Raw genomic sequence first — 27,274 nt, 5'->3', positions numbered from 1 at the left:
AAATGGATGTTTATGACTCAGTGGCAGAGCATCTGCTTTGCATGCAGAAGGTCCCAGGTTCACTTCCTGGCATCTCTAGGTCAGCTGGGAGAGACTCCTGCCTGAAACCTTGGAGAACTGCTGCCAGTCATTGTAGATAATACTGAGCTAGATAGACCAAGGCAGCATCCTGTGTCCCTACCCTCCATACCTAGTAGCAGCTGGGCAATGGACTTGTTGAATAAAGCTTCAGTTCCACAGATCTTCCTCTAAGGAGCAAAAAGTTACTTTAAGCAAGTGTGATTGGGGTTACCATTCTTGTATGGCACGAAATCAGTAAATAGCACCCAAATCTGTATCAGAACCAAATGTGGGGGAGGAGCAATTCAGCCCTTTGCCCCTCCTAAGGTCCCAGTCTCAACCACCATTTGCCACAGCTGCTGTTTGCTCTGGAAGAAAAAGCTTCCATTGGTAGTAATGAGAGCCTTTTAAAAACAAAACAAAACAAACAGAAAACCTTCTGGGCAAATAATAAGTGTCCCAATCTTGATCAAGACCATGGCAGGGCAGAAAGTTAATACCCACTTTCTCCACGTCATGCTCCTATCTGCCTGAGGGGGTACAATCCAGCTACTATGACTGAATAAAAAACAACCACTCCAATTCCAGTCGTGACTCTAGGTGGAGATTTGTCTTCTTCAAGCAGTTCATTGCTGGGCTTCAGAAGGATGTGTTGAGACTACCAGGTGATGAGCGGCCAGAAGAAGGTTTAATGAAATGTAAAACAATGACATTTTGGACTTTTGTTTTATAGAAGACAGGGTATGCTTTTATAGTTAAAATGATGTATGATGCATAACACTGAATAAAACTTGTTTCTTTAATAGAGATGGTTTATGATGGTCACATGACCAGCAACAAATGAAAGGGATCATCCAGAGTTGAAACAGATGTTAGTCTAAACTTTTTGAATTATTCTGGCAAGGGGATAAGGGTTCTTAAGCTGCTTTCTGTGACTAGTCTGGCCGAAACGAACTCTTGGTACAAGGGTTGTCTTTTTACAAAACACAAGACGTGCTATGTGTCTCCATAGTAAGAGAATGTTAGATATTTAAAAGCCTGTTTTCCAAGGAAGCTACAAGTGAGGCTGGCCATATTTGGTGATTCCATGCAGATATACTCTGGTGCCTGCCTTATAATGATGAGTGCTTCACACATGACAAGCAAAAGTAGATATACCTGTGTGCAACAACATGTATTAAAATTCTGTGAATGTCCCTTTTGCAAAACTTACATGTGTTTGCTAAGAATCTTGACATTCTGAATTTTAATTTGTGGTGGCTTACCATTCAAATGGTAGCCACTTTTCTCCTTGTGTAAAATGGAAATGCAACAGAATGCTTGTGTTCTGCATTAATATCTGATAGGGAAACCATGAAGTGCACTGCAGCCTTGTGTAAACAATGCCTTGCTGAAATGTGTCTATTGTTTGAGAACACATCTGTGTCCTTCCAGATGAACTCAGCCAAGTTTTTTTAATCTCCAGATTCATGCGCAACATGTTGTTGTTTGGAGCAATCCAGTGTTGACTTAGTTGTCTGGGAGATGTTCGCAACTGCTGCTGCAAGTCGGTGGTCACAGTGCTTCAGAAAATGTGCCTTGTGAAATAATCGCATCCCTCTATCCCCCCTTGTCACTTTTGTATGCTGCTCAAACATAACAGCTCGTGCTTTCCCACAAGAATAAGTTTCCTATGAGGCAATCCTTCATTCTGTGAGATTTGACAACATGAAAGACAAGTTATCTTTTTCCCCTATATTTTCTTGCTCCAAGATAGGGCCGGGTCTGATTGCAAACATTGCTGAAAACACAGGAAATGGGCTTCCAGTATAGCCTTTAAAATAGATAGCTTATGTGCCCCTTGTTTGACCTCCTTTCAAGCCCATGACTGTCATTCATACAGGCCTCAAAAACATGAGCAGCCAAACTCAGCAGTCAAACTGATTAGCCGAAATAGGTAATCCATGGAGGTAATTGCCAGGCACTCAGAGAGCTGCTCCTGTCAGCTTTGGTTCCAGTGCTCAGTAATTACTACTAGTTTTTGAGCCCTTGCTGTTCTGATCCAGTTGTATTCTCAGCCCATTGCAAGTTACAGTTAGGAGTGGGCCAGAACTGTTTCCCCAATTTCACATCCACATTCAAAGCGGAGGAATGTTTCGGTGATTTGGGAGATGGAGGACAGAATAGCAGGGAGGATGAAACTCACTGGTGCTCCTCTTGGTGGTCCCAATTTTCTTCCCAGAATCCCCCTTGGAACAATGCTATGGCATCTTATAGTGTCATTCCACAGGAGATTTTAAGAAAAAGTAGTGCTTTCCAGCCAGCAGCTCCTGGAAGGAGAACTTCTGGTTTTGCAAAAGACAGCAGCAAAATGGGCAAAAGAAGCACTCTCTCTCTCTTGCACGTGCACACATGCACGTGCACACACACCTCTCATCAATGTCATATGTCAGCCACCTGAAAACTTTTCCTTTTCTTTATAGTCTTGACAGGAAGAATATCTGATGGGAAGTCTTTCCTCTCTGCTCCCTCTACCTCACTCAGCCTCCCATGCTTATTTCTACAAGCTGTGGGGCAGCCTGATTGTTGAGGAAAAATCTGCCCTGACTCTGCAGGAATGGTGGGGAGGAAACTCCCTATACTGCAGGAGGTGACTGTAGCAGGAGAGGAGGTGGGCATGGCACCTGTGACCAATTGGCTACAGTCATTACCTAATTTACATATGGGGTGTGAAAAGGTCTGTGATTACTCTTTGACATTTTGGGTTATGTATTTCAACTCTCTAGTCTCCTTTTTTCCTATCTCGATATTAACAGTGAAAGTTTCCTTTTTCAAGATAACACTTCCTCACCCAGGAGTCTTTTGTCATTTATCTCTATCAGCTAAGTGAGGAGAATTCAGTCTCATGTTCTGTCTTATGACAGTTAGAATGATTGAACAGTATCTGAATGGCTTACAATATTGTCTGTTTAGCAGATGTTATGGCAAGAGCCCCTGTGCTGAACCGATTTTGGTGTGACAGGTCTAAATGATTGCTTTTTGGAGAAATGTTGTTATGTATCAGGTGAATGTCACATTAAAAGGATGTTTCTATTCTCAGGTTTCAGCAGGTTCCATTGTGCTGTTTGAGAAAGGAAACTTCTCCTTGTCAGCAAAAATAGAGGAAAAGCCTCTCCCTCAGGAAAATAAGCATCTGTTACAGTGGGCCCAGAATGAATATGGGGCAGTCACATCTTTCACTGAACTCAAAGTATCGAGAAACATTTACATCAAAGTGGGTGAAGGTAAGTCTTTTAAAACAATAGGACTGTACATAGAGAATAGGATTTTATTAATGTTTCTTTTTCATACGCTTATTTGAAAATCTACTTATCAGCACTGGATACAGAAATCATTTTTCCAATTGTTATGGTAAGAATTAGAATGGTAAGAATTATTATTATTATTATTATTATTATTTATTACATTTATATCCCCACTCTTCCTTCAAGGAGCCCAGAGCGGTGTACTACATACTTGAGTTTCTCCTCACAACAACCCTGTGAAGTACCGTATTTTTCGGACCATAAGACGCACTTCCCCCCCCAAAAAAGTGGGGGGGAAATGCGGGTGCGTCTTATGGTCCGAATGCTGTCCAGCATAGCCACCGCCGCCGCAGGAAAAATCGAAGCTTCGTCTGGAGACGAAGCCGAACGAGAGGCGCAATCGATGCTCTCTGAGATTGATTTGCGCGCGCTTACCCAGAAGCGACAGAGCTCTCGGAAAGCGATCGTCGCCACAGAGCGAAGACTGTCGCTACGGAGCTGGAGGCCCCTCCCCTCCCTTGGGCCTTCCCCAATGCTGGCCCGGCTCGGCTCAGAGAGGAGGCGCAGGAGTGGAGGACGGGTGTGTTTTCAGGTGGCAGTGACGAGGTGGGTTCGTCTGTTGTTTGGCACCTGGTTTCCCCCTGCCTCGCTTCGCCTCGCTACTGGCTCCCTTTTGTGTATCCGCGCATCCCGAGCGAGGGCTGCGCATTGCTTCTGCCCCAGGGTCTCTCCCAGCGACCCAGATGCCCAGCGTCAGTGTGCCCCCGACTTCTTGGGCACCCCCGCCTCGGTGTCCCTGCTCCAGGGCTCTTCACCCTCGGTCTGCAGCAGGGCCCTCCTCTCTGCCCCCTCCCGTTGTTCTCACAGCAGCCCCTGCTCCCTCCTCCTCCTGGCCCTATAAACGACGACCCTCCCCTCCCTTTCCTTTGGGGCTCCCAGGTGGCCTGTGATGGATGCTGCAGGGCGGGCATAGCTCGCAGACGGTGACCAGACAGTTCTGTCCGCTCATCCTTTGGACCCGTCGGGAGGGTCGCCTGGCATCTAACGGGGGCGAACAGCCAGCCTGTGGGTTTAGCTAGTTCCGTTTCTAGGAGAGTCCGCACTCACTTTCAGGTTAAAAAAGAAACTTCTACCTGTCTTCTTTATGGGTCTGAAATTGTTATGACCAAATCAGCTACAGGGTATAGAGAGGAGAAAAGCAAGTTAAGAGAAAAAAGCCCAATTTATTTCACTCTTCCAATGGGAGGATTTCAAAAGTTGATCCCTTTTCAAGGGATAACATGCTTTCTGTCAACAGTTTCACAATAAGAACAGACTGAATGTTACACGCAAATGTTTGGCACAAGGCTAGGGGCTGTCATCCAATTAAAGAAGCCCAAGTCAGTTAACTGTAGGAGTTTTGCTTAATAAAATTTGCATAGGGTAGTAAGAGTTCTGAGGCAAGCAACCTGGTATTCTGGTCTATGACCAAAATAAAGGAAAGTAAGCAAGCAACCTATGGTACTTTCTTTTTGGGTGATGCACCAATGAAGATGTAGCACTAAATATGGTTGAAGCACAGCAGGGAAGGGAAAGGGTGCCTCTGTAGAGGAAAAGGGAGGAGGGCGAGGGAGGAACAGGCACGCTCTGGATCTCCAAACTACAGTCTGGGGACTGGGAGCATTATGTCTGCACTGGACTACTGGGGAAGGAAGAGAAAGGAGAGTCAGGGAAAGTCAGAATGAAGAGTTAGTTGAATGTGGTGCTATAATAGAGGAATGCAGCTACGGTATATTTTACGGTAATAAATATTTTAGTGTACTATTTGGTTCAGAATATTTTTTTCTTGTTTTCCTTCTCTAAAAACTGGGTGCGTCTTATGGTCAGGTGCGTCTTATGGTCCGAAAAATACGGTAGATTAGGCTGAGAGAGAAGTGACTGGCCCAGAGTCACCCAGCTAGTATCATGGCTGAATGGGGATTTGAACTCAGGTCTCCCTGGTCCTAGTCCAGCACTCTAACCACTACACCACGCTGGCTCTACATAATGTACTACATAAAACGGTGACCTTAAGTGGCGCAGTGGGGAAATGCTTGACTAATAAGCAGAAGGTTGCCGGTTTGAATCCCCGCTGCTACTATATCAGGCAGCATTAATGTAGGAAGATGCTGAAAGGCATCATCTCATACTGTGCAGGAGGAGGCAATGGTAAACACTTCCTGTATTCTACCAAAGACAACCACAGGGCTCTGTGGGCACCAGGAGTCAAAATCAACTTGACGGCACACTTTACCTTTACATTAAAAAGAGCAATGATAGAAGGAGCAGTTGGGGGTGCCTGAACCAAATCTGGTCTTCCTCTAAGACTTCCACCTGGTTTGCCAGTTGCCAACCCAGATGTGAGGGATGAGTGGATGGAGAGAGCAACTGCTCTGGTGATGAAATTTGTTGGAAGCCATTTTGAAGGACTTGGAGAGACTTTGCCCTATAAGTGGTCCTCTGGAAAACTAGTTTCTGGCTAGGGAGCTGCTTTGAATGGATGTGAGAGCTTTGGAATCTAGGCTTAAAGGTCATTCACATGACCAATACAGGGACAGGGAAGGCAGGGTTCAACCTACCTTCTCCCCAGATGATGGCTCAGCTTTTCTGTGTGCTCATACGATCTCTGCTATTGTAAGTAGCGCAGATCCCTGAAGGCTGGGACGTGTCGTCCCAGCCTTCAAGTATCCCACAATGCACCATGCTATACCCCTGAGAGATGGGTGCTCTAGGTGCTCTCAAAACACTATAGGCCAGCTCACACAATCAACAAACTATGCTTAGTTTGGATTAAGATTGTGATCCGAAGTCTGCCAACCAAGGTTGTGTGCTCCCTCCCCAATTCTAGAACAGAGCTGTGCAATTGACATCCCACTTTGTTTAAACCATATCTCTGTGCCTCAAGCAAAACTGGGAAATGTGGCTTCACTTTGGTTCACAAACCAGGACGTGAAACCAGAATTAAGCTGTGCTTTTCATTCTGTTCTGTGAACCAGCGTTAAACCACGGTTCCTGGTTTTGCTCGAGCAATGGAGCCATGGCATAGAAACCAGGATGTCTATGACACACAAGTGGAGAAGGGGAAAAAGGAGTCATGTGTCTTGGTAAGCTTTGGGCTGTGTTCACCAGCCAAGCTAAGCGTCAGTTGTTGATTGTATGAAATGGCTCACTGGCTCTTTGCTAATGCAGTAAAATATGTATCACTGGTATCCTAGTCACTGAAACTTTGCTTATTTAGCTACAAGAGGTATTAATTCAGCTTCTTGTTAATCTTCTACAGAGCACTTCTAGTGTCAATATAATTTTTTCTGCATCCTTTTTTCTCACAAGCCATCCTGTTGGGAGGTTATGACAATTTCCACTGTAGAGATGGGGAAACTGTGGCAGGAAGAGATTGTTTTGTTCTGAGGCTGAGAAAGCAGCTTGCATTTTGCTATATTTGAGATAGTGGAGCATCTCTCTGTGCAGTTTCTGTTTCATGTCACAATGGCTGTAGATTTATTATTTCAATTCTGAGAGACAACCTAGCTTCTCACTTTTCGATTTCCAGTTTGTGGTCACTGATCACATTTTAAAAAATGATTCTGTGTTGAGAATTCATACTAATAGTTTGTTGTTGGCAAGGAGGAAATAGTTGTGTGGGTCTTAGATTTCCATAAACTTGGTGCTGTCAAGCATTCTGACAATGCTACTTCAGATTGTCCATGGTGTAGTCTGTCTATATATCTACCTACTTAGCTATCTAATTCTCTAAGACATACCCATGGCTAATCCTATGCATGACAGCTCTCACGAGAGTTTGGAGAGCTGCCAGATAGCCACGGGTACAGGTGGGGGAAAACAAAATGGTAGTAGCAACTGGCCAGCAAAGAAAATGGTGGCTGGCCGGCCAGAAAGCAGCAGCAGGAGAGAAGAAGCGGGCTGGCTGGCCGGAAAGCAGGAGGCCAGTCGGCCGGGTGTGGGGAGAAGAAGCGGGCCGGCCAATCGGCCCACCCACCAGAAAGCAGTTGGGGGGCGCGGAGAAGTGGGCGGGGGGGGAGAAGAAGCAGGCCGGCTGGAAAGCCACAGAGGGGGAGAAGAAGGTGGCGGTGGGTGGGTGGGCTGGCCGGAGGCGCAGATGCTCTGCACCTGGCCCAGCTAGTATTATTCTATTGCTTTACCATCTGCATTCCTTTTTCCATTCAAGTTAACTGGTCCTTTGGTTGACTACTCTCACATTTGCTCTGCAACTTTTTTGGCTTCTTATTGCTTCCCTCTTCCTATTAGTTCAAAATTATCTTGGTTAACAAATGGTTCCAATCTCAGTTCTGAAACTCTTTCTCCTTTCAGCATTTCCTAGCTCCTAGGCTGCAGTTCCTTTGGTTCTCCATTATCCTAGAGTTAAACCTTTAAAAAAAAATTCCAGCTAGGAAAAAACTTTACCACTGATTTATAATTGTTAGCAATCATAATTCATTGAGGAAAGCTGATAGCTGATGAATGGTTCTGATATTCATAAAAAGTGTCCTCGTATGTTAAGCCAGAAGCACTGGAGCATACTCCAGCTTTGGGCCATGTTGGCCAGGAACTTGATGGTAACACCTCATTCGTATAGAAAACAGCAAAAATATTGTTGTCCCCATTTCCCCCCATGTGCTGGAGCTCCTCATTGATGGGTTGTACAGGGAGCATGCTCGAGACAGGACTGGGTTTTTGCCAGGCTAGCTTCCTGCTGCCGGAGGGCACCCTATCCCAGTTCCAGTTCTGTCTGCTCGAGCTGGAACATCACGGGAACAGCTCTTCTGCATTCGGATAGTTTTCTCCTATTTTCAGGCTAGCTTTTATTTGCAGTTTACTGTTTTTTGCTATTATATTTCTCTGCCCCTCCCCGCTTTAGATTGTGCAAGGGTGGGAAGGGAGCTGCCTTAGGTTTTTTGTTTTGCTTTGTCCAAATTCCAAAATTGTTGTTTCAGTTAGCTATATTTGGCCATCTGTTGCTTTTATTTTTATTCTATTGGATCGTTACAAAGTGGACCCTTCTCCCCATGGAGCAGGTGCATACGAAGGAGCTGCCTAGAGGTTCCTTTTCCGAGGGCCCTCATGCTTCTTTTAATGTCGGCTCTGCTGGCATGCTCCGCCTTTCAGGCGCAGTTGCCTTCTCAGTTGTGTTCCGTTCCCGCACTTTTTGCTACTGGCTCCATGGAGGCCGCTCCAGAAAAGGTTTCTTTCCAAAAAGAAATCTAAGCATTTAAAAGTGCAACCTGAGGCTCCAAAAAAGAGAGAGAAGCATTCTCAAATATCGGTGCGCCTCAGTGAGCGCCTTTTGATTAAGGATGTGTGCCCTAAAACAAAGCTGTGGTACAAAGGAGCTTCTCCTGAAAGGCAGGTGAAAAACCTTGCTGACCAGCGCCCAGTGGGCAGTTCCATGGTGTCCGTGCCACTCACGATAGTGGCGGAGGGTGCAGAGGAGGGTTGGCTGGTCTGTAGAGCACCCCCCTCTTCCTGAACAATTGGATACTTATGGCATAGTTAAACAAAGCGCTGATTCCAGAATTTCAGATCGCGCCAGCATATAAGGCTCCGATGCCTTCTAAGCCAGTGGAGATTCCTGTGTAGCCCTCTGGAGATTGCGCTGACCCCGGTGCCCATAAGTAATGAGGTGCCCTGCCCTCTGGGGCCAGCTGTCTCTATTCCCCCTGATGTGGCTGGGTGGGTGCGAGACTCCCTCCTTTGTGAGGGAGTGTTTGCCCCTTCAGTACCTCACACCCCTTGATGCCTGCCACACTTCCAATTCAGCCTGCAGGGCCTGTCGCCCTCTGAGAGGCCGTGATGCCCCAGGGCTCCATTGTCATCATTATCGCCTGATTCCAGCCCTAGAAGGCAGGCCATTCCACTGTCAGAACAGGACAGATTTATCCCACATAAATTGGGGTGCAAACGGCACAGACGCTCATCTTATCGCTCATCTTCTTCAGAGTCCTCACCTCCTAAATGCCCCCTTTGGCAGTTGCCTTCTCTTGTGTTACCTCTTTTCTTACCACCTGTAGTGTCTTTGCCAACTGTTCCTGTTGTACCTCCACCTGCCGCTGTGTTACCAGCACCTCCTTTGGTTCCCCATTTCCCCAGAAGCCCTGGAATTCCACACAGGCATGTATCTGATTCTGATTCAATTCCCAAGTCACCTGGTCCTTTGCAGCCCATAGACTTGGATAAGGAGGAGGGAGAACTGTCTGGGGAAGACATAGCGCAACAGACACCCATTTCAGCTCATTTATATAGTTCTGCTGACTTTGAGGTGTTGCTTTCTAAGGCTAAAAGGGCTTTTAATGATGTGACCCCTACAGAGTTTGCACAAATAACTCCAGACTTTGATCATAATGTTTTTCCTTTGTCATTCTCGTCCTCTGAGTCTGTTGCATTTCCCTCATTTTTCCGTAAGGTAATGTTGGCAGAGTGGCAGAAGCCTGCTTCCTCCAGACCAATGGGTAGCTACCCTAGGAAACATTATGCGCTCAATCAAGAGGTTACTTCGCTACTCACTATTCCCTGCATTGATCCACCTGTGGCGCAGATGATGTCAGGGTCTCTTCTAAACACAGGGGCAGAAAAAATTGAAGTCTCCAGAGGACAGAAAATGTGACGTACTACTTAGGAAAGCTCACAGAACCTCTGCTATGGTTATAGAAGCCGCCACTACCATTTCTATTTTTCTCGTGCTTCTATCCTTTGGGATGAAGATCTCATCACTCTAGAGAATGTTAAACTCCGCCAGAATGTTAAACACCCAGAGAATGTTAAACTCCGCCAGGGCATCAATAGGATAGCCAAGGCAGTGGCATTAATGGCGGATTCAAGCCTTGATTGAATTCATCAGGCATCAAGGGCTATGGCATAGGGAGTTTCTGTACAAGCGGTCCCTTTGGCTTAAGTTGTGGCAGGTGGACAACAAATCCAAATTGGTCCTTATTTCTTCCCCCTTTACAGGAGCTAATTTGTTTGGCCCAGCCCTGGATACGTTATTAGTAGAAACTAAAGATAAAGAGTTTCCACTAGCAAGGATTTTTGACGGCCTTTTTGTCCCTACTCTCCTTCCTTTCACTTCTACAGACAATTCCAGGGAAATAACTCCTCTCGAGGTAGAGATTTCTGTAACAACTATTTCACAGGGTCTGCCCAATCGCAGTGGAGACAGCGCTATATAGCCGGGATTCTCAACGTTGGGTCCCCAGATGTTATTGGACTTCAACTCCCATAATCCTCCGCACCAGTGGCCTTGGTCAAGGATTCTGGGAGTTGAAGTCCAATAACATCTGGGCACCCAACGTTGAGAATCCCTGCTATAGAGGGCTCTCAAGAGCACAGGGGTCTAGACCTTTCAGCATCAGGTCCCAGTTCCTCAAGAAACAATGACACGGTTTCTAGAATTTGCTCCCACTTGGATGTCCACCACCCAGGGTCACTGGATGTTGGACACAGTTACCAGTGGCTTCACCTTAGATCTCACCTCTACTCCACCCGACTTCTTTTGGACATCCCCAAAATCAAACCAGAGAAACACATGAGAATGGTTGAATGGCTTTCTGGGCCTAAGCAGTGGGTAATACCATACAATGTCTAGAGAATCACGGGTTTGTGGTCAATTTGGACAAGAGCCATCTGTACCCATTACAGATTCTCCAACACTTAGGGGCAGTCTTCAATATGGCACGGGGTCTGATTTTGCTGCCTGAAGAATTCAAGATCAAGATCGCCGCCCTCTTATGTTCGCTCTTGCAGTCCGCTTTGGCAGACCTTATGCTTTTGGCTCAGATCCTGGGCTCAGTGGTGGCCTGCATGGAATGCACACCATGAGCAATGTGGTATTCTCATCTGTTGCAGTAACTTCTCCTTCCTTACCAGGATGGCATCATGGCAAGTAAACACCAGCAGATTCGCTTGCTTCAAAAGGTCAGGGACTCTTTTCTGTGGTGGCTATCTCCAGCAATCAACAAGGGCCTTCTTCTGACTGATGCACAGAGAATCGTTGTCACTACGGACGCCAGTCTCACAGGGTGAGGAGCGCACTGCCAAAATTAGGTAGCACAAGGTGTATGGTCCAAGGAGGAAGAGATGAGGAGTATCAACTTGCTAGAACATCAGATGGCCAAATTGTCCCTCAGGGAATTCCATCTACTTCTGTGGGGCCGTCATGTCTTGCTACGCACAGACAACATAATGACCAACGCTCACATCAATCGCCAGGGTGATACGTGGTTGAGGTTATTGATGGTGGAGACAGATGATCTGCTCTTTTTGGCAGAGAAATATCTTACATCCATCACCGCAGAACACCTCAGCGGGGTAAAACACACACAAGTGGATTGTCTCAGCCATCAAGTAGTGAATTCGGCGGAATGGTCTCTCCATCCACAGATCTTTCTACAAATTGTCCAGTGCCTGGGCATTCCAGAGGTAGATCTTTTCGTGTCTCATCTCAATCACCAGCGCCCTCAGTTCTTTTCAAGATTCCAGTCACACCTGGCAGAAGTTACCTACGCTCTCACGGCTCCCTGGCCCAACTGCCTTCTCTATACCTTTCCGCCCACAGGCATCATCGCCAAGGTCATCCAGAAGATGGTGGCAGAAAGGGCACAGCTGATACTGGTTGCTCTGGATTGGCCATGAAGGCCATGGTTTTAAGAGTTAGTTCATTTCTCTATCCATCCTCCATGCTGTCTTCCCCTCCACAGAGATCTCTTGTCCCAAGGTCCCCTGCTGCATCCAGAGCCAGAGTGGCTCCAGCTCTGCATGTGGATGTTGAGCACTCAGACTAATTGCCAAGGGGTATTCAAAAATAGTTCAGAACACTATCCTGGCTTCACGACGCCCTTTAACTCAGCAAATCGACCAATCCACTTGGGCCACTTTCTCTAGGTGGTCGGCCCGCAAGCATATGGACTCATTGGCTGCAAGAGTACGGGAAGTATTGGCCTTTCTCCAGTCAGGAATGGACCTATGTCTACGTCTCAACACTGTGCATAGAAATGCTTTTTCTTTGGCTTCCATCCTGAATATTTTTTATCTGGCCTCTTTGTCACTTCAACTACACATCTCACATTTTCTGAGAGGAGCTTCCAACTTGGCGCCTCCACCTGTTCAATGATTTTCATCATGGAGTTTGAACAAAGTGCTTAATGAGTTGACCCAGCCCACATTTGAACCTCTGACTTCTATTAGCTTGAAACGGCTTACCTACAAGATCCTATTTTTAGTAGCCATCATGTCAGCCCGAAGAGTCTCCGAGTAGGGGGCTCTCTCCGTGTGCAAGGAGCTGTGTATTTTTCAGTGGGACCCCACCTTCATCCCAAAGGTCAATATGGTATTTCATCATTCCCAGGACTTCGTTTTGCGTTCTTCTGTCCTCCTCCCATTCATTACAAAGACAAGTTTTGGCATAAGCTTAATGTCCACCGGGTCCTGTGTCTCTGTATCTTGTGCACAAAATGTATTCGCAAGACTGATTCACTTTTTGTTTCCTTTCAACCTGCTTCACTGGGTCACAAGGGCTCCAAGGTTTTTCTGTTCTGATGGATCAGATCCTGCTTCATCTTGGTCTACCATATTCTTAATCTACCCTTACCAAGAGGGGTGTTAGCTCAATTCCCGCAGTGCTGCGGTATCAGCTACTTTTTGGCTTACACCTTCTTTATGGACTTCTATGTGGGCTTCCATCGCACCATTCATTCACCATTATAAAATATCTTCCTTCTCTGCTGAACAAGCAGCCTTTGGCCATCGAGTGCTTCAGCAGGTACTGTAAATACATCCTTCCTCCCCATTATACCATTCCGCTTGGGCATGTCCCGTCAATGAGGAGCTCCAGCACAGGGGGGAAAGGAACATTGGTCTTACCGTGAAGGGTTCTTTTTCTCTGTGTCTGGAGCTCCTCATGCCCTCCCAGAAGTACTGTTTTTTGTATTCATCTCTGTTGAGCATTGGAGGAGAGATGGTTGCTAGGTTTGGGTAGAGTCAGCTCCTAGGGTTCCTAGCAATAGTTTTCTCCATAGTTGTGTGTGTTAAAGATGTGTGTCTCTAACTATTATTTATGTTTAGTAGGTGGTTGTTTGTTCCTACTGGCGTCTAGGCAATTCATTCTTTCCATAGTGCTGCTTCTCGCTTCAGTCCCAGAACTGGGATAGGGCACCCTCCAGAGGCAGGTAGCTGGCCTTGCAAAGTTTCAGTCCTGTCTCAAGCATGCGCTCTATACAACTCATCAGTGAGGAGCTCCAGACACTGGGAAAAAGAACCCCTCATGGTAAGACTCATGTTCCTTTTTAAGGCAAGGGTGCTGCCCAAAGAAAATAGTAGCACCTAGGGTGCAATTCTTGTTTTTTTGTTAGGCATGCTGCCAGCATGCATAGCAAGTAGAGGTATCTGTCAGTAGCTGCCTTGAGTGTTTCAAGCCAAAAGAGAGAGAGGCAGAGTAGAACTGTCATAAAGAAAGAAATAATGCAGCTCCAGTGCTTTCCATGGTAATTGTTGCTCCAGAGCTGCTCTATATTCTGTCTGACATCCTGCTGTTTATAGTTCTATGCATAGTCTTATATGAACTTCAATGCAGTGAAGAGGGGGAGGTGAAGACTACTAGGATTAACTAAAACAATTGTTTTTAAAAGGAGGGTAAGATATTTTACACAAATACTTATGGTCCCTTGTTTAAGTTAAAAAAAACACCCCAATTAGGTGTCCAGTAAGTTTATGAATACTTTTATTATGATTGATCTTCAGCACTGGTTTTCAGAGAATGTTTTCCACATCAACTTGTTTTCCAAAGAATGATTTTCCACGAGTTCATCCTAACTCCGGCTCTGATGTTTAAAGGCCCACCACCACTTGGACAGGGCCAATTGCACAGGTCCTTCCCTCTTTCTCATTGCCTCCCGTCACAGCTGTGTGGTAATTGTGTGTCCTTATGTGTGATAAGGACCCATGCATTTGGCCCCATCGACAACAGATAGGCCTTTAATCATTACTGTGCTGTGGGATGAACTCCTTTGAATGGAAGAAGCTCTGTGCTGCTAAGATATTCCACAGCAAACTCATCATTAGACCATCAGGGCAGCCTTCAAGTTGTGCAGGAACCCCAGTGGATCCCTAATGTCAGTGGAGTGCTGCCAGACATGGCTAGTCCTGGAAGTTGTTAATGAACACCTGGTAAAAGGGGCTCATCCTGTGTCTGAGATGCCAGTGGTTGTTGATGTTCAGTGCTGAACTAGATTCATCATTGCCCTGGCCCCAATTGAACTTGCTTCTGTTGAAAAAGCTGCAGTCTACACTTGAAATAAAATAGATAGTATAGATCAGGGGTAGGTAAATTTGGCTCAGCTGGCGGTGATGGGAATTGTAGTTCATCAAAAGCTGGAAGGTATAAAATCTATACAAGGGGTATAAATCTATACCCCTTTTATAGATTTAGCTGCAAATAAATTTTATCAGTTTTGAAAATACATTCATATTAGGGATGTGCATGAAACAGGGTTTGTGTTCCATTCCACAAACAGAATGCAAACATTCTGTCAGAATAATCGGTCGAACCGGTTCCGATGGAATGAGCTAGGAACATTTCACGTGTTTCAAGTGCCATTTTGGAGGCCTCTTTTCTCCTTGCTGACTGATTCTGGCACTAGCTTCTGATTGGCTTGCAATCTCCTTGCTTCTTACTTGGCTTTTCATACAAATCAAGTTGATTTGTATGATAACAAGCCAGCCAAAAAAGCAAGGAGATCGCAAGCCAATCAGAAGCCGGTGCCAAAGCCAATCAGCAAGGGGGAAACTGGCCTTCAAAATGTGCTCGGAACACTCAAAATGTTCCGACTTGAAATGGAATAATTCTGTTCTGAGCTCAAAACAGGCCTTTCATTTAAAGGGTGTTCTGCTTCAAGCTCGAAACACTTGAAATGGCCTGTTTTGAGTCAGAAAGTTTCGAGCTTGAAATGTTCTGCACATTCCTAATTCATATATCTTGACATATGAGGGCAGCAACACTGCTGCCCTCTGCTCTGCAAATCTGTACTGTTTCATGATGTTGTTTGTAGAACTAGAGGGCCACTGTTGTGTTTTGTTTTTAATAACATCTGTTTAGCTTTAATAATTACTGCAAACTCCTTTATTCTCCCTTTCCCCCCTGGAATTTCACAAGATTTGTGGTTTTACCACAAAATTACCATCCCCATCATGCAGTGCCATTTTACATGTGATATTGCTATTAGATTTCAGAGCTCCCTAGTTTAAATTAGGAAGATACAACCTAAAATAGTCTGATAAAATGTTTGAGATTTGGAGGAGTGGGATGCAATTGGCTGACATGATGCACAGTCTTATGATGGCAGAGTGTAAGAGCTCCATCCTTGCAAGGAATCAGTAAACTTGGTGTGAGAGAGGCTGCATGCCTAGCACACAGGGAATAGGAAGGAATTTTTAATTCTCTCACCTCCCTGCAAAGGCCCTTTTCACTGCCTCAGGAATATGTCCCCAAAGGCTGCAGCACCTTCAGGGACATATTCCCCAAAGCCAAATTTTTTAAAAAAACTTTTTGGCAGGAGGCGAGAGCAATAAAATTCATCCTGCCTCACCCTGCATGCATGACCTGCTGCGCAGTAACACAGAAGCTAAGCCCTGAAGCAGCCCCTCTACCCAGGCATAACTCCTGCTTTATCCTCCTAGCGCTGTACTAAAATTCAGCCAGTGTGAATAAGCAAGAAGCAGCAATACTTGCTGTTAAAAGTTAAACTTGAAAGAAACTGAAGTATTGCAAAGGGACCCCTACTAAGTTGTGTTGTTGATGGGAACAGGAGATGATCCAGAAACACCTAATGAAAACACAGGAAACTTCTTATAGCAACTTGCCTTAAAACATATGATGATGATATTGAAAAGCTGGTTGGCAAGTCATTTACTGGTTTAAAAGTATTGCAGTGCTGGTACTGAGAATTAAATTTGTATTGAGCGTATATATGCATACATTACTTTGAGCTCCGCATGGACAACTTCAATATCACTTTCCATCATCTGTGGGGGTGGAGTTGGCAGAATATCTGATGTTTTGAGATCCCATCTGGCAGAGTACTTAACAGATGTTTGGGGAGTGCTCTGTCAGGCTGCATGAATAGATTTCGCCTTTCATAGTTTACATAGGATGATCCTCTAGAGAAGAAAGCAAAGTGAGCATTCAAATACCACTTACTATGGAGCTCTAAGGAACCTGGAACCTGATTCTGGTATGCCTATAGATTGTGGGCATAGCAAGTGTCCCCATGATTTTGTGATTGAAATACAAATCAAGCGGAAGAAAGCTGTATTCTTAATTACAAGACAAATGTCTATGAAGCTATTAAAATGAGTCTTATCAGTAAATCTGCCACACTATACGCAATGTTTTGCTGCTGCCAACTGGGAAGTTATTTATTATATGGTATATTTTGAAAGCATGATATATTATTAAAGTTCAGGAGTTCAAAGTTTGTTTCTTACCTTATTAAACTATTTTTGAGTGTGTAATTTTAGGCCTGTTGCTGACATTCCATTGGTTTCCTGCAAATTATGATTTGCAAACTGGGAGGTAGTCTTTTGAATGTGTGGTTTAGGGATGTGCACGAACCAATGTTTGCAGTTCAGTCTGAATTTGGACCAAACCGGTTTGGCTCATTCAGCAGTTTGAACTGAATGTGTGTTTTATGCTTCCTGTCACTGCTTCTTTCCTTCCTGATGTTAACCATGGTGTTGTGTTTCATGTGAACTTCCACAGACTATGATTCCCTCTTAAACCAGGTTTTCTGTCCTTATGGTTATGATCATATTTATTATTTATTTATTATATTGAATTTCTATACCGCCTGATATAGAAATTTCTAGGTGGTGTACAAATTAAAACAGAATATAAAATATAAAACATTTAAAATTCATAAAACAGATAAAATCACAATAGATAAAAACACATTACAATTTAAATTTCAGTTAAAAGCTTGGGGAAACAGGTACATCTCCAGGGTCCTCCTAAAAACAAACAGAGAAGGAGATGCTCTTATTTCAGCAGGGAGCTTATTCCAAAACCCTGGGGCAGGCATAGAGAAGGCCCAGTCCCAAGTTGCCACCAAACGGGTTGACAGCAACCATAACTAGACCTCTCCAGATGATCTTACTAGGCGACAGGTTCATGACACAGAAGGCGCTCTCTTAAGTACCCTGGACCCAATCCATTAAGGGCTTTATAGGTAATAACCAGCACTTTGTATTTCATTTGGAAACATTGCCAGCCAGTGCAGTTCTTTCAAAGTCGTTGTTTTATGGTCCCTTTGGGTAAAACCAGAGACCAATCCGGTTGCTGCATTCTATACCAATTGTAGTTTCCTAACTACGTACAAAGGCAGCCCCACGTACAGTGCATTACAGTAGTCATGCCTAGAGGTTACCAGCATATGTACTACTGTTTAAAGGTCATTTGTCTCCAGAAATGGACGTATCTGGTGTATCAGCTGAAGCTGATAAAAGCACTCCTGGTGACTGTCTCAACCTGAGAAACCAGGGAGAGTTTGGGATCCAGGAGCACTTCCAGATAACAAACCTGATCTTTTAGGGGGAGTGTAACCCCATCCAGAACAGGCAGATCTAAACCATGTCTTGGATTTCGACCCCCTACAGACAGTACCTCTGTCTTGTTTGGATTCAACTTCAGCCTGTTATCTCTCATCCATTTCCTCCAGGCTGGCATTATATGATATCTTGGAAGGCAACAGAATTTGAGCCAACGGACTTTGAGATCTTTGGTGACTAGAGAATTGGGATTCAGTGTCCAAAATAATGTGTTCTATCTTGCCTCTACAGAAGTAGAAAATGCGCAAATAGGGGAAATTGAAGTATAAATAATGTAATATATACAAATTTACTTATTGGCTTAATGTGTGCAGAATTTGGGTTACCTTGACACTGAACAGTGTACATGTATCCCGGAAAGCGATCCATAAGTTAGGCTTTGTGCAGACTTAACACTAAACCATGACTGGCTCTTGTTAAGTACCATGCCTTTAGGCAGGACTGCACAACTTTAGCCCTTCATCTGTTTTTGGACTACAGCTCCGATTATCCCATTATTCTTTGAAATAAAGAGGGGAAATACTAACAAAAACATAATTATAATCTTCAAATAAAATTGGAGCCAGGAAATGAATACATTCCTTGTAAAATTCCACAGAAAATCCATCAGGCCCTGGCACCCTTCCCAATTTCATAGATTTAATTATTATTATAGTCATTATTTCCTGTAGATAAAGAGATGCCGCTAAAAGGCTGATCTGATCTTGTGTTAATTGTGGAAGATGCAGCATATGAAGGAAACTATGTCTACATCAATATTAGATAGATTGCTACTATACAACCTGGAATAGTTGTTGATTATTGTGAAAGAGAAAAACTGAGGATAAATCATGACAAAACAAGAGCAGTAGTCTTTGGTAGTAGCAACACCAAACATAGGTGGTCAATTAACAACCAACAAATAGAGCAATGCTCCTCCTTCAAATATCTGGCATCTCCTTGCATAAGTCCCTTGCATGGAAGACACACCTAAACACTGTTTTAGCAAAGGCCCGACATAAAGTGGGGGCAGTTAATAGCCCCTGCACTTAAAATATTTCAGGGCAAGGTGATGGCTCAGATGTTGTATGGGGTTGAGATATGGGGGTGGGGTGTGATAACTATTGCTCAGTTGGAAGTAGTCCAGAAGAATTTCCTAAGGAAGATTTTGGGCCTTCACCAGGGCACCCCTGCTGCCTATTTAAGAATGGAGGTAGGGTTACCCTTCATCTCCAGTATAGGCCATCTAGCATTGTTAAAGTACTTTAAGTAATTAGAAAGTCTCCAAGAACACCACCTAGTTAAATCTTGTTATTTACACTATTTGGGTGGGAATAATGGACTAAACATTGTCTCACATCCTACAGTTGTACTCCCTGCCTCGAGGGGCGCAATTTAGTTCCTGGAGCAGAGAAAATTTTAGGGATCGACTCCTCAAATGGATATTTATTTATTTATTTATTTATTTATTTATTTATTTAATTTTATTTCTATACCGCCCTTCCAAAAATGGCTCAGGGCAGTTTACACAGAGAAACAACAAATAAATGATGGATTCCTGCCCCCAAAGGGCTCACAGTCTAAAAATAAACATAATACCGACATCAGCAACAGTCACTGGAGGTACTGTGCTGGGGGTGGATAGGGCCAGTTACTGCCAGTAGAGACACCATTATGGTATAGTCATCAAAGTTCTCATTCTGGCACTGCCATTATAAGAACCATAGAAGTCTCTCTCAGTGTCTGGTTAATATTATCAGTGTTCCACTGAGGAAGGCTTTTACATCTTTTCGTTTTCAGTCTATGCCTTCAGCATATCTTGAAGGGAGATTTTGCTAACTCCCAGTGGAACAGCACCTTTGTCTTTGCGTTGCTGGTCAAGTGGAAGACATAATCTACTATGTCCTCTATTGCCCTGTTAATGATGAGATCAGGGGAGGAACAGTGAAGATAGATAAACTTAAGGGGTTGGCTGTAGAACGTTTGACTTATCTTCTTGCAGATACGATTCCACATATCAGCTGTCAAGTTACTACTTTTGCTGTGCTTTCTTTTACACTCAGAGAGAAACTTCTTGTCTAAAATGTAGCATTGGTTTTAGCTCATCTTAACTGATGTGACTTTTTGGTACATTGCATTTCTTCTTTTATGTTATGTTGTGACCTGTGGTCGTAGCAATAAACTTATTACTCTTAGTATCTATTCTCACGTGCATCGAAAACCGGGCTAGGGAAGACCTAGCTTGGTTTTCGCTGCATGTGAGAACTGCCAGGAGCCGCGCAGCTCGCAGTAGTGGCAGGGTGGCGAGCCCTCTAAAGTAGCTCTCCACTTAGCCAGTGTTTTGGGCATGAGCATGCCCAAAAACAGGGATACGCGATTGCATGTCTGCCGCAGCTACTTGCAGCCATGGCAGGCACTCTTGGGGGAGGTGGGGGTGTCCCAGTAATATACCATGCACTCAGGCAGTGTATTATTTGGGCTCTGAGAGGTGGAGCGCCACACAGCAGTGCTTCCTTGCGCCCGACCCCCCGAAGCTGCTGGGTGAGCTGCGGGAGAGCCGGAGCCAAGCCACTGCTCGTCTGGGCAGGTGATCCACCCGCCCATGGAATGGTGAGTACTAGTATGCGGGGAGTGGAGGGCAAATGTGCTCTCCCCGCAGATCTCCTTTTGGCACTTCACACTGCTTGTGTGAAGCACCTCGTACTTTAACCTGGAATAAAACTAAAACTGCTGATCTATAAATTTAGGATCTGTATAGACATTTATTATTTTTATTTTATTTTATTTTATTTATTCGATTTCTATACCGCCCTTCCAAAAATGGCTCAGGGCGGTTTACACAGAGAAATAATAAATAAATAAGATGGATCCCTATCCCCAAAGGGCTCACAATCTAAAAGAAACATAAGATAGGCACCAGCAACAGTCACTGGAGGTACTGTGCTGGGGGTGAATAGACCAGTTACTCTCCTCCTGCTAAATAAAGAGAATCACCACGTTAAAAGGTGCCTCTTTGCCAAGTTAGCAAGGGTTACCTTGAAACCAAGGGATTTCCTTGAGCATCACAGATAAAAGTTATAATGTTACACTGTTTAATCACCTTCAGTCTATAAGCCAAAAGTTTACTAGATGTTCTCCCTTTTTCTCCTTTTGTCCAGTTCAACAAAAATTCAGTTTCTAACAAGTATAACTTATTAAGTTCATATTTAACCATAAGTAAGGTTCTATATGACTCAGGAGAAGGGTTTAATGCATATAAGGTTAATAAATCCTTAACTTGCTTCTGAAGAGATACCATCTGAGCCCAACCAGGGATGATGATGTAATAAAGGCCAAGGCTATGTATTAATAGTACTAGGTGGATTGGAAGCTTTAAGTTGTGATCCAGGAGAACTGGCCTGCACATACCTGTATAGCAAGTTTTTCTTTGACCTAAGAGAAGGAAAAGGTCCTTTGACTTTCCTATAACTAGCAATACGAGTTGGATGTGCATTCAGCGCTGCAGATCATGTTTACCCAGTCTACATTTGTTTTCTGACTACTTTCTATCAATTAAAATATTGGCATTTGCAAGTAGAAATGCTCTTAGAGTTTACCAATGAATAGTAGTTTGATAGTATCTTTTCCTGGAGATCTATCTTTGGTTTGTTTGAGTTATCACCAATTTTATCAAGCCCCAGTTGGCTCATCACTGTGCTAAACTCTGCTTTAGTAACTGTATTTGGTAATCTAAGAGTGTTTTGTTAGGACAAATTGTATGTGTTAAGTAGTTTTATCTCTCTTTTTAGATCAGTTCTTTCCTGCAACATGCAATATAGAAAAGAACTTTATTTCGCTGAATTACCTTGCAAGATACTTACAACCAAAGGAAGCAGAAGGATGCATTATCTCCAGCATGGGTCAAGAAAGAGAAGTTCATATAATTGAACTAATCACCCCAGACTCTAACCCTTACAGGTAATGTGTTGAATCATTTTAAATAAATCTGTCAATGTAGGAGGGGGGAATAAAAGTCTTCAATGTTGTTGATAGAGACACATTTAGACTATGTATCTTATATGAAATAAGGATTTCAATATCTGAGCATTTTTTTTAAAAGGAAATACAATGCTTAACATATGAGGATTATTAGGATTTAGTGTTTTGTCTTCAAATTCTACATCCAAAAAAGACTCCTAAGTGAAACAAAGGTAAGAGACACATTTTAAGGAGCCATCTTAGCTGATCAGTGGCTTTATAGAGCCTGTTCAAATGTTACTTTGCCCCCTCCCACCCAAATTCTAATTAATATCAGGTTTGGACCTTGGAGCAGTCATTATTTTCTGCTGACAATAAGTGGTGAGGGGAGGGGTAGAAAAGGCTAAGGCCCACTCCCCATCTCAGCCCCAGTAGAATTTCAGGAGTAAAGTCAGTCAGTGGTAAAATATTCCAAATTTGGCTTAGAGTATAACTTAAAGAGATTGAATATAACCTTCCTTAGGCTTCCATTATCCTAAAAACTAGGAATAGTCTTATTGAATAGTTACATGCAGGGCATGCATCAGATTGCAGGTGGTCCTGGGGCAGATCCTTACACTGGGCCCCTGACAGGGGCCCAATCTAGGGTTCTACCCCATGACATGTGCATGGCCATGCACTGGCTTTCTCCCTAGTGGTGCCCAGGAGAGCTATTCAGGCAATGGGCAGGCCCTTCTCCTTCAGCACTGGCATTCTAAAATGGCACCAATGCTGAAGGAGGAATGTCTGCTGCTGCTGTTGTTGCTCACCACACTCAGTATGTTTGTCAGGACCCAATGGAGAGACTCACCAGTTCGTGGTAGGCAGTAGTGCCTGCTCTTCCTAGGACTTCAGGGATTGGTTGGCTGGGCCCTCAAGCCCAGCCTCTTCAGGGATTGGCTGGATGGATACAGGACCTCGGGCCCATGCATGACCTGTCTGATCCCTAATGCTTCCCCGACCCCGTGATGCGTTTAAAGTAGGGGTGTGCAATTCGGATTTTCTGTGTTTCGGTTTGTAACCGAATCGAAACAGCCCTGATTCGATTTGGATCCGAATCTGACCCATCCGAATCACCCCAAATTCGATTCGGATCCGAATCGCAGCCGATCCGTATCGAATCAATTTGGGTTTGGGATCTGTCCTATTAATTTCCCCAGATTCCCAGCTTTCATTTTTTAAAAAAAGCTAAGCTCTAGCCCTTATAGAAGTGGAGTTATGGAGCAAAATGTGTGCTCACTATTTTTTAAGTGTTCGGATTCTTTGGTGTATAAAAGCAATATAGTAATAGCAATAGCACTTACATTTATATACCGCTTTATAGCCAGAGCTCTCTAAGCGGTTTACAATGATTTAGCATATTGCCCCCAACATTCTGGGTACTCATTTTACCGACCTCGGAAGGATGGAAGGCTGAGTCAACCTTGAGCCCCTGGTCAGGATCGAACTTGTAACCTTCTGGTTACAGGGCGGCAGTTTTACCACTGCGCCACCAGGGGCTCATATAAAGTTCACTCAATGAATCCTTATGAGGATTCATTACACATCTTCATTTCTTCTATTCATTTTGACTGTCTTTTAGACAGTGCCAGTTGTCAACTGCCATGTGCCAACTACACCCCACTCCCACCCGCAAGGCAGTGAGGTACTATTCAGTTTAAGTTAAGTGCCTAATGGGTGGAGGCTACCACCCAAATTACAGAGGAATTGGACAAAGGGCTGATTTTTTGGTGAATTGTTGAAGGTTTAGTGTCTTTGAGGCAGATTTGGGGCATAAAGTGGGATCTGGGGTGGAAGAGTGTGGTGAGGTGGTAGTGCCTAATGGGTGGAGGCTACCACCCTAATATTATTATTATTATTTCTTGTTTACACAGTCAGACAGGTGTTATTGACTGGTTTGTTTTATCCAGACATCGAGTCCTTCCCAAGGACCTGGGATGCCAGAATTTTATTGTCAATGGTTATAGATATCGTCGCAGAATATAGGCTGTTCCCAGTAAAGTTGCTTTTTGTAATTGGCTGATGGTGATTTCTGTGGTCCCTATGGTGTTGAGGTGCTCTTCAAGGTCTTTTGGAACTGCACCCAGGGCGCCAATTACCACTGGGATTATTTGGGTCTTTTTCTGCCACAGCCTTTCAATTTCAATTTGTAGATCTTTGTATTTGGTGATTTTTTCTATTTCTTTTTCTTCTATTCTGCTATCCCCTGGTATTGCTATGTCGATTATTTTGACTTGTTTTTCTTTCTTCTCCACTACAGTTATATCTGGTGTATTGTGTGGCAGATGTTTGTCTGTTTGTAGTCGGAAGTCCCATAATATTTTTACATCATCATTTTCTTCAACTTTTTCAATTTTATGGGCCCATCAATTCTTGGCTACAGGTAGCTTGTATTTTTTGCAGATGTTCCAGTGTATCATCCCTGCTACCTTGTCATGCCTTTGTTTGTAGTCAGTCTGTGCGATCTTCTTACAACAGCTGATCAGGTGGTCCACTGTTTCATCTGCTTCTTTACAAAGGCGGCACTTGCTGTTTGTTGTGGATTTTTCAACTTTGGCTCTTATTGCATTTGTTCTTAGTGCCTGTTCTTGCGCAGCCAGTATTAAACCCTCTGTTTCTTTCTTCAAGTTGCCATTCTTAAGCCATTGCCAGGTCTTGGTGATGTCTGATTTTCCACTTATATTGTGTAAATATTGACCATGCAGGGGCTTATTTCTCCCTTTTTCTGCTCGGTTCTGGACTTGTTCTTTCTTGTAGGCCTGCTTTGTTTCATTCGTGTTGAATAGTTTCGCGTTATTGACCATTTGAAGTGCATCTTCTTCACTGTCCTTGATATATTCTTCAAGACCTCTTTTCTCCTCCTCTACTGTTTGATGGACTCGCAGCATTCCTCTTCCACCTGAGCTGCGAGGGAGGTATAGCCTATTGACATCTCTGCGGGGGTGCAGAGCATGATTGATGGTCATGATTTTCCTGGTCTTACGATCCAGCGTCTCTAGTTCTGCCTGGGTCCAGTCTATTATTCCTGCAGTGTATCTGATAACAGGTATAGCCCAGGTGTTTATGGCTTGTATGGTGTTCCCGCCATTGAGTTTGGACTTGAGGATTTTTCTAACTCTCCTGATGTATTCACTTCCCATTTTTCTTTTAACTTCAGTGTGTGCGATGTTATCAGCCTGGAGAATGCCCAAGTATTTGTAATGTCCTTTCTCTTCCAGGTTCTTGATCTTGCTTCCATTGGGCAGTTCTAATCCTTCTGTTTTTGTTATTTTCCCTCTGTTCATTATTAATGCAGCTCACTTGTCTAGTCCAAACTCCATTGCTATATCACTACTGAATATACGGACAGTGTTTAGCAGTGATTCTTTCTGACTGGGACTTTCCATACAACTTCAGATCGTCCATGTACAGCAGATGGTTGATTTTACTTGATGTTTTAGATGTTTGGTATCCGAGGCCTGTCTTGTTTAGTATTTGTGAAAGTGGGGTCATGGCGATTACAAACAACAGAGGGGATAGTGAGTCCTCTTGGAAAATGCCTCTTCTAATGCTAACCTGTCCAAGTGCTTCGCCATTGATTAACTGTGTACTCCACCTGCTCATTGCTTTTTTATATAAATATCTGAATGTTTTTGCTGACACCAGTTGTTTCTCAACATTTTAGTATCCATGTGTGAGGCAATGAATCGAAGACTTTCTTGTAGTCAATCCATGCAACACTTAGATTTGTTTTTCTTCTCTTGCAGTTTTCTAAAATCATTTTGTCAATCAGCAGCTGGTCTTTTGTGCCTCTGGTGTTCGGGCAATTTCCTTTCTGTTCAACTGGAAGCTGTTTGTTAGTTAATAAGTGTTGCATCACTTCATCTGCTATTATTCCAGTTAATAATTTGAACATGGTTGGCAGGCAGGTTATCGGTCTATAATTACTTGGAACTGCACCTTTTGCTGGGTCTTTCATGATGAGATGAGTTTTCCCAGTTGTTAGCCATTGTTCAATATCACCTCCTTGCAAAATGTGATTGAACTGTTTTGATAGTTGTTTATGAAGGCTTGTTAGGTGTTTAAGCCAAAAGCCATGCAGTTCATCGTCGCCTGGTGCAGTCCAATTTTTAATTTTCTTTGCTCTTTCACTTATTAATTCTGGTGTTATTATTAGATCTTGCATTTGTTGGTTACATTTTTTGACCTCTTTCATCCAGCCTGCTTTTTTATTATAATCTATTGGATTGTCCCATAATTTCCCCCAGAATTGCACTGTTTCTTCTTTATTTGGTGTTTCTAGGTTTCTTGCAGTTTCTCCTTCTATGCTTTGGTAGAAACGTCTCTGATTTGACTGGAATTGGAGATTCTGCCTGTGTTGTGTAATTCTGGCTTCATACCTGTTAATCTTCTTTGACACTGCTGTTATTTGCTGCTTTAATATTTCCAGGACTTCTCTAATTTTCCTTGAATCTAGGTGGTATTTTTGGATCAGATACTGTTTGGTGTTTTCATTCTTCAGCTTCTTGTCTTTCATATCTTTCAATTTACTAGCATCTGATCTAAGCCTGGAGATTTTATTTTCTAATCTAATCTTCTATTTAGGTGATGTACTACTTTCTTTTTTTACAGGTCCACTGATCTTATATCCGAGCTCTTGTGTTGTTATTGTTGCTGCACTGTACATTAGTTGGTTTGTTTCTTGCAAATTCTTGGTTATTATCTCTGCAAGTGCAGCATTGACATCTTTTAATGCCTGAGCAAGTTGTTTTTTGGCAACTGTTTTTAGAGCTGGAAGTCGGACCCTGGTGGTTGTTTGATTCATGAGCTCAGTTATTTTTTGCTTTAGTTCTTGTTGCTTTTCTGTTAAACGGCATTTGGGTTTTTGAGGTGAAGGCAAAGGGGTGGTTGCTTGGTTTTGATTTTGAAACAGTTCAGTAACAGTGGCATCCTCGATTTCCAACACCTCCTCCACCTGCGCCTGAGCAACTTCTTCAATTGGTGGTAATTTTCCTTCCATATCTTGAGCCTGTGTTACTCTTTCCAGTTCTTCCAGCTCAACTCCTGTGAATACTTTATTTCTTATTATGTATCTTCTCTGGTCTGCTAGCCTTTGTTCTGTTATTTCTGTATCTGGATGCTTCTCTTTCCAAATTTGGTACATTCTTTTTAAATAACCTCTTCTAGTTGGACTAGACTTGTAATAGCAGATCATTATTTCCTTGTTGGCATTTTTCGTATACTTTTTTCGGTTAAGCGACGTTTCTTCCAGTAACTTTGCTGTCTCCAGCCCTGGTTGCTCAACTGAAGATCCTGAGTCCTGTTGCCTACTTGCCACCAGATGTCCAGGG

The 27,274-nt window shown here is 43.6% G+C and overlaps 1 protein-coding gene across 5 annotated transcripts in view; it reads left to right on the top strand.

The window, feature by feature from the left end:
* Nucleotides 1-27,274, top strand: part of TGFBR3 (transforming growth factor beta receptor 3) — a 260,627-nt gene that overhangs the window by 171,664 nt on the left and 61,689 nt on the right. For all 5 annotated transcript variants that reach the window (XM_053247377.1, XM_053247378.1, XM_053247380.1 and 2 more), the window contains 2 exons: nt 3,140-3,323; nt 21,737-21,905. In XM_053247377.1, coding sequence (XP_053103352.1) covers nt 3,140-3,323; nt 21,737-21,905 — 353 coding nt within the window. The remainder of the gene's footprint in view (nt 1-3,139; nt 3,324-21,736; nt 21,906-27,274) is intronic.

Source organism: Hemicordylus capensis, chromosome 4, assembly GCF_027244095.1.
Source record: "Hemicordylus capensis ecotype Gifberg chromosome 4, rHemCap1.1.pri, whole genome shotgun sequence".
Lineage (NCBI taxonomy): Eukaryota > Metazoa > Chordata > Lepidosauria > Squamata > Cordylidae > Hemicordylus > Hemicordylus capensis.
This window is presented reverse-complemented; position numbering and strand designations above follow the sequence as displayed.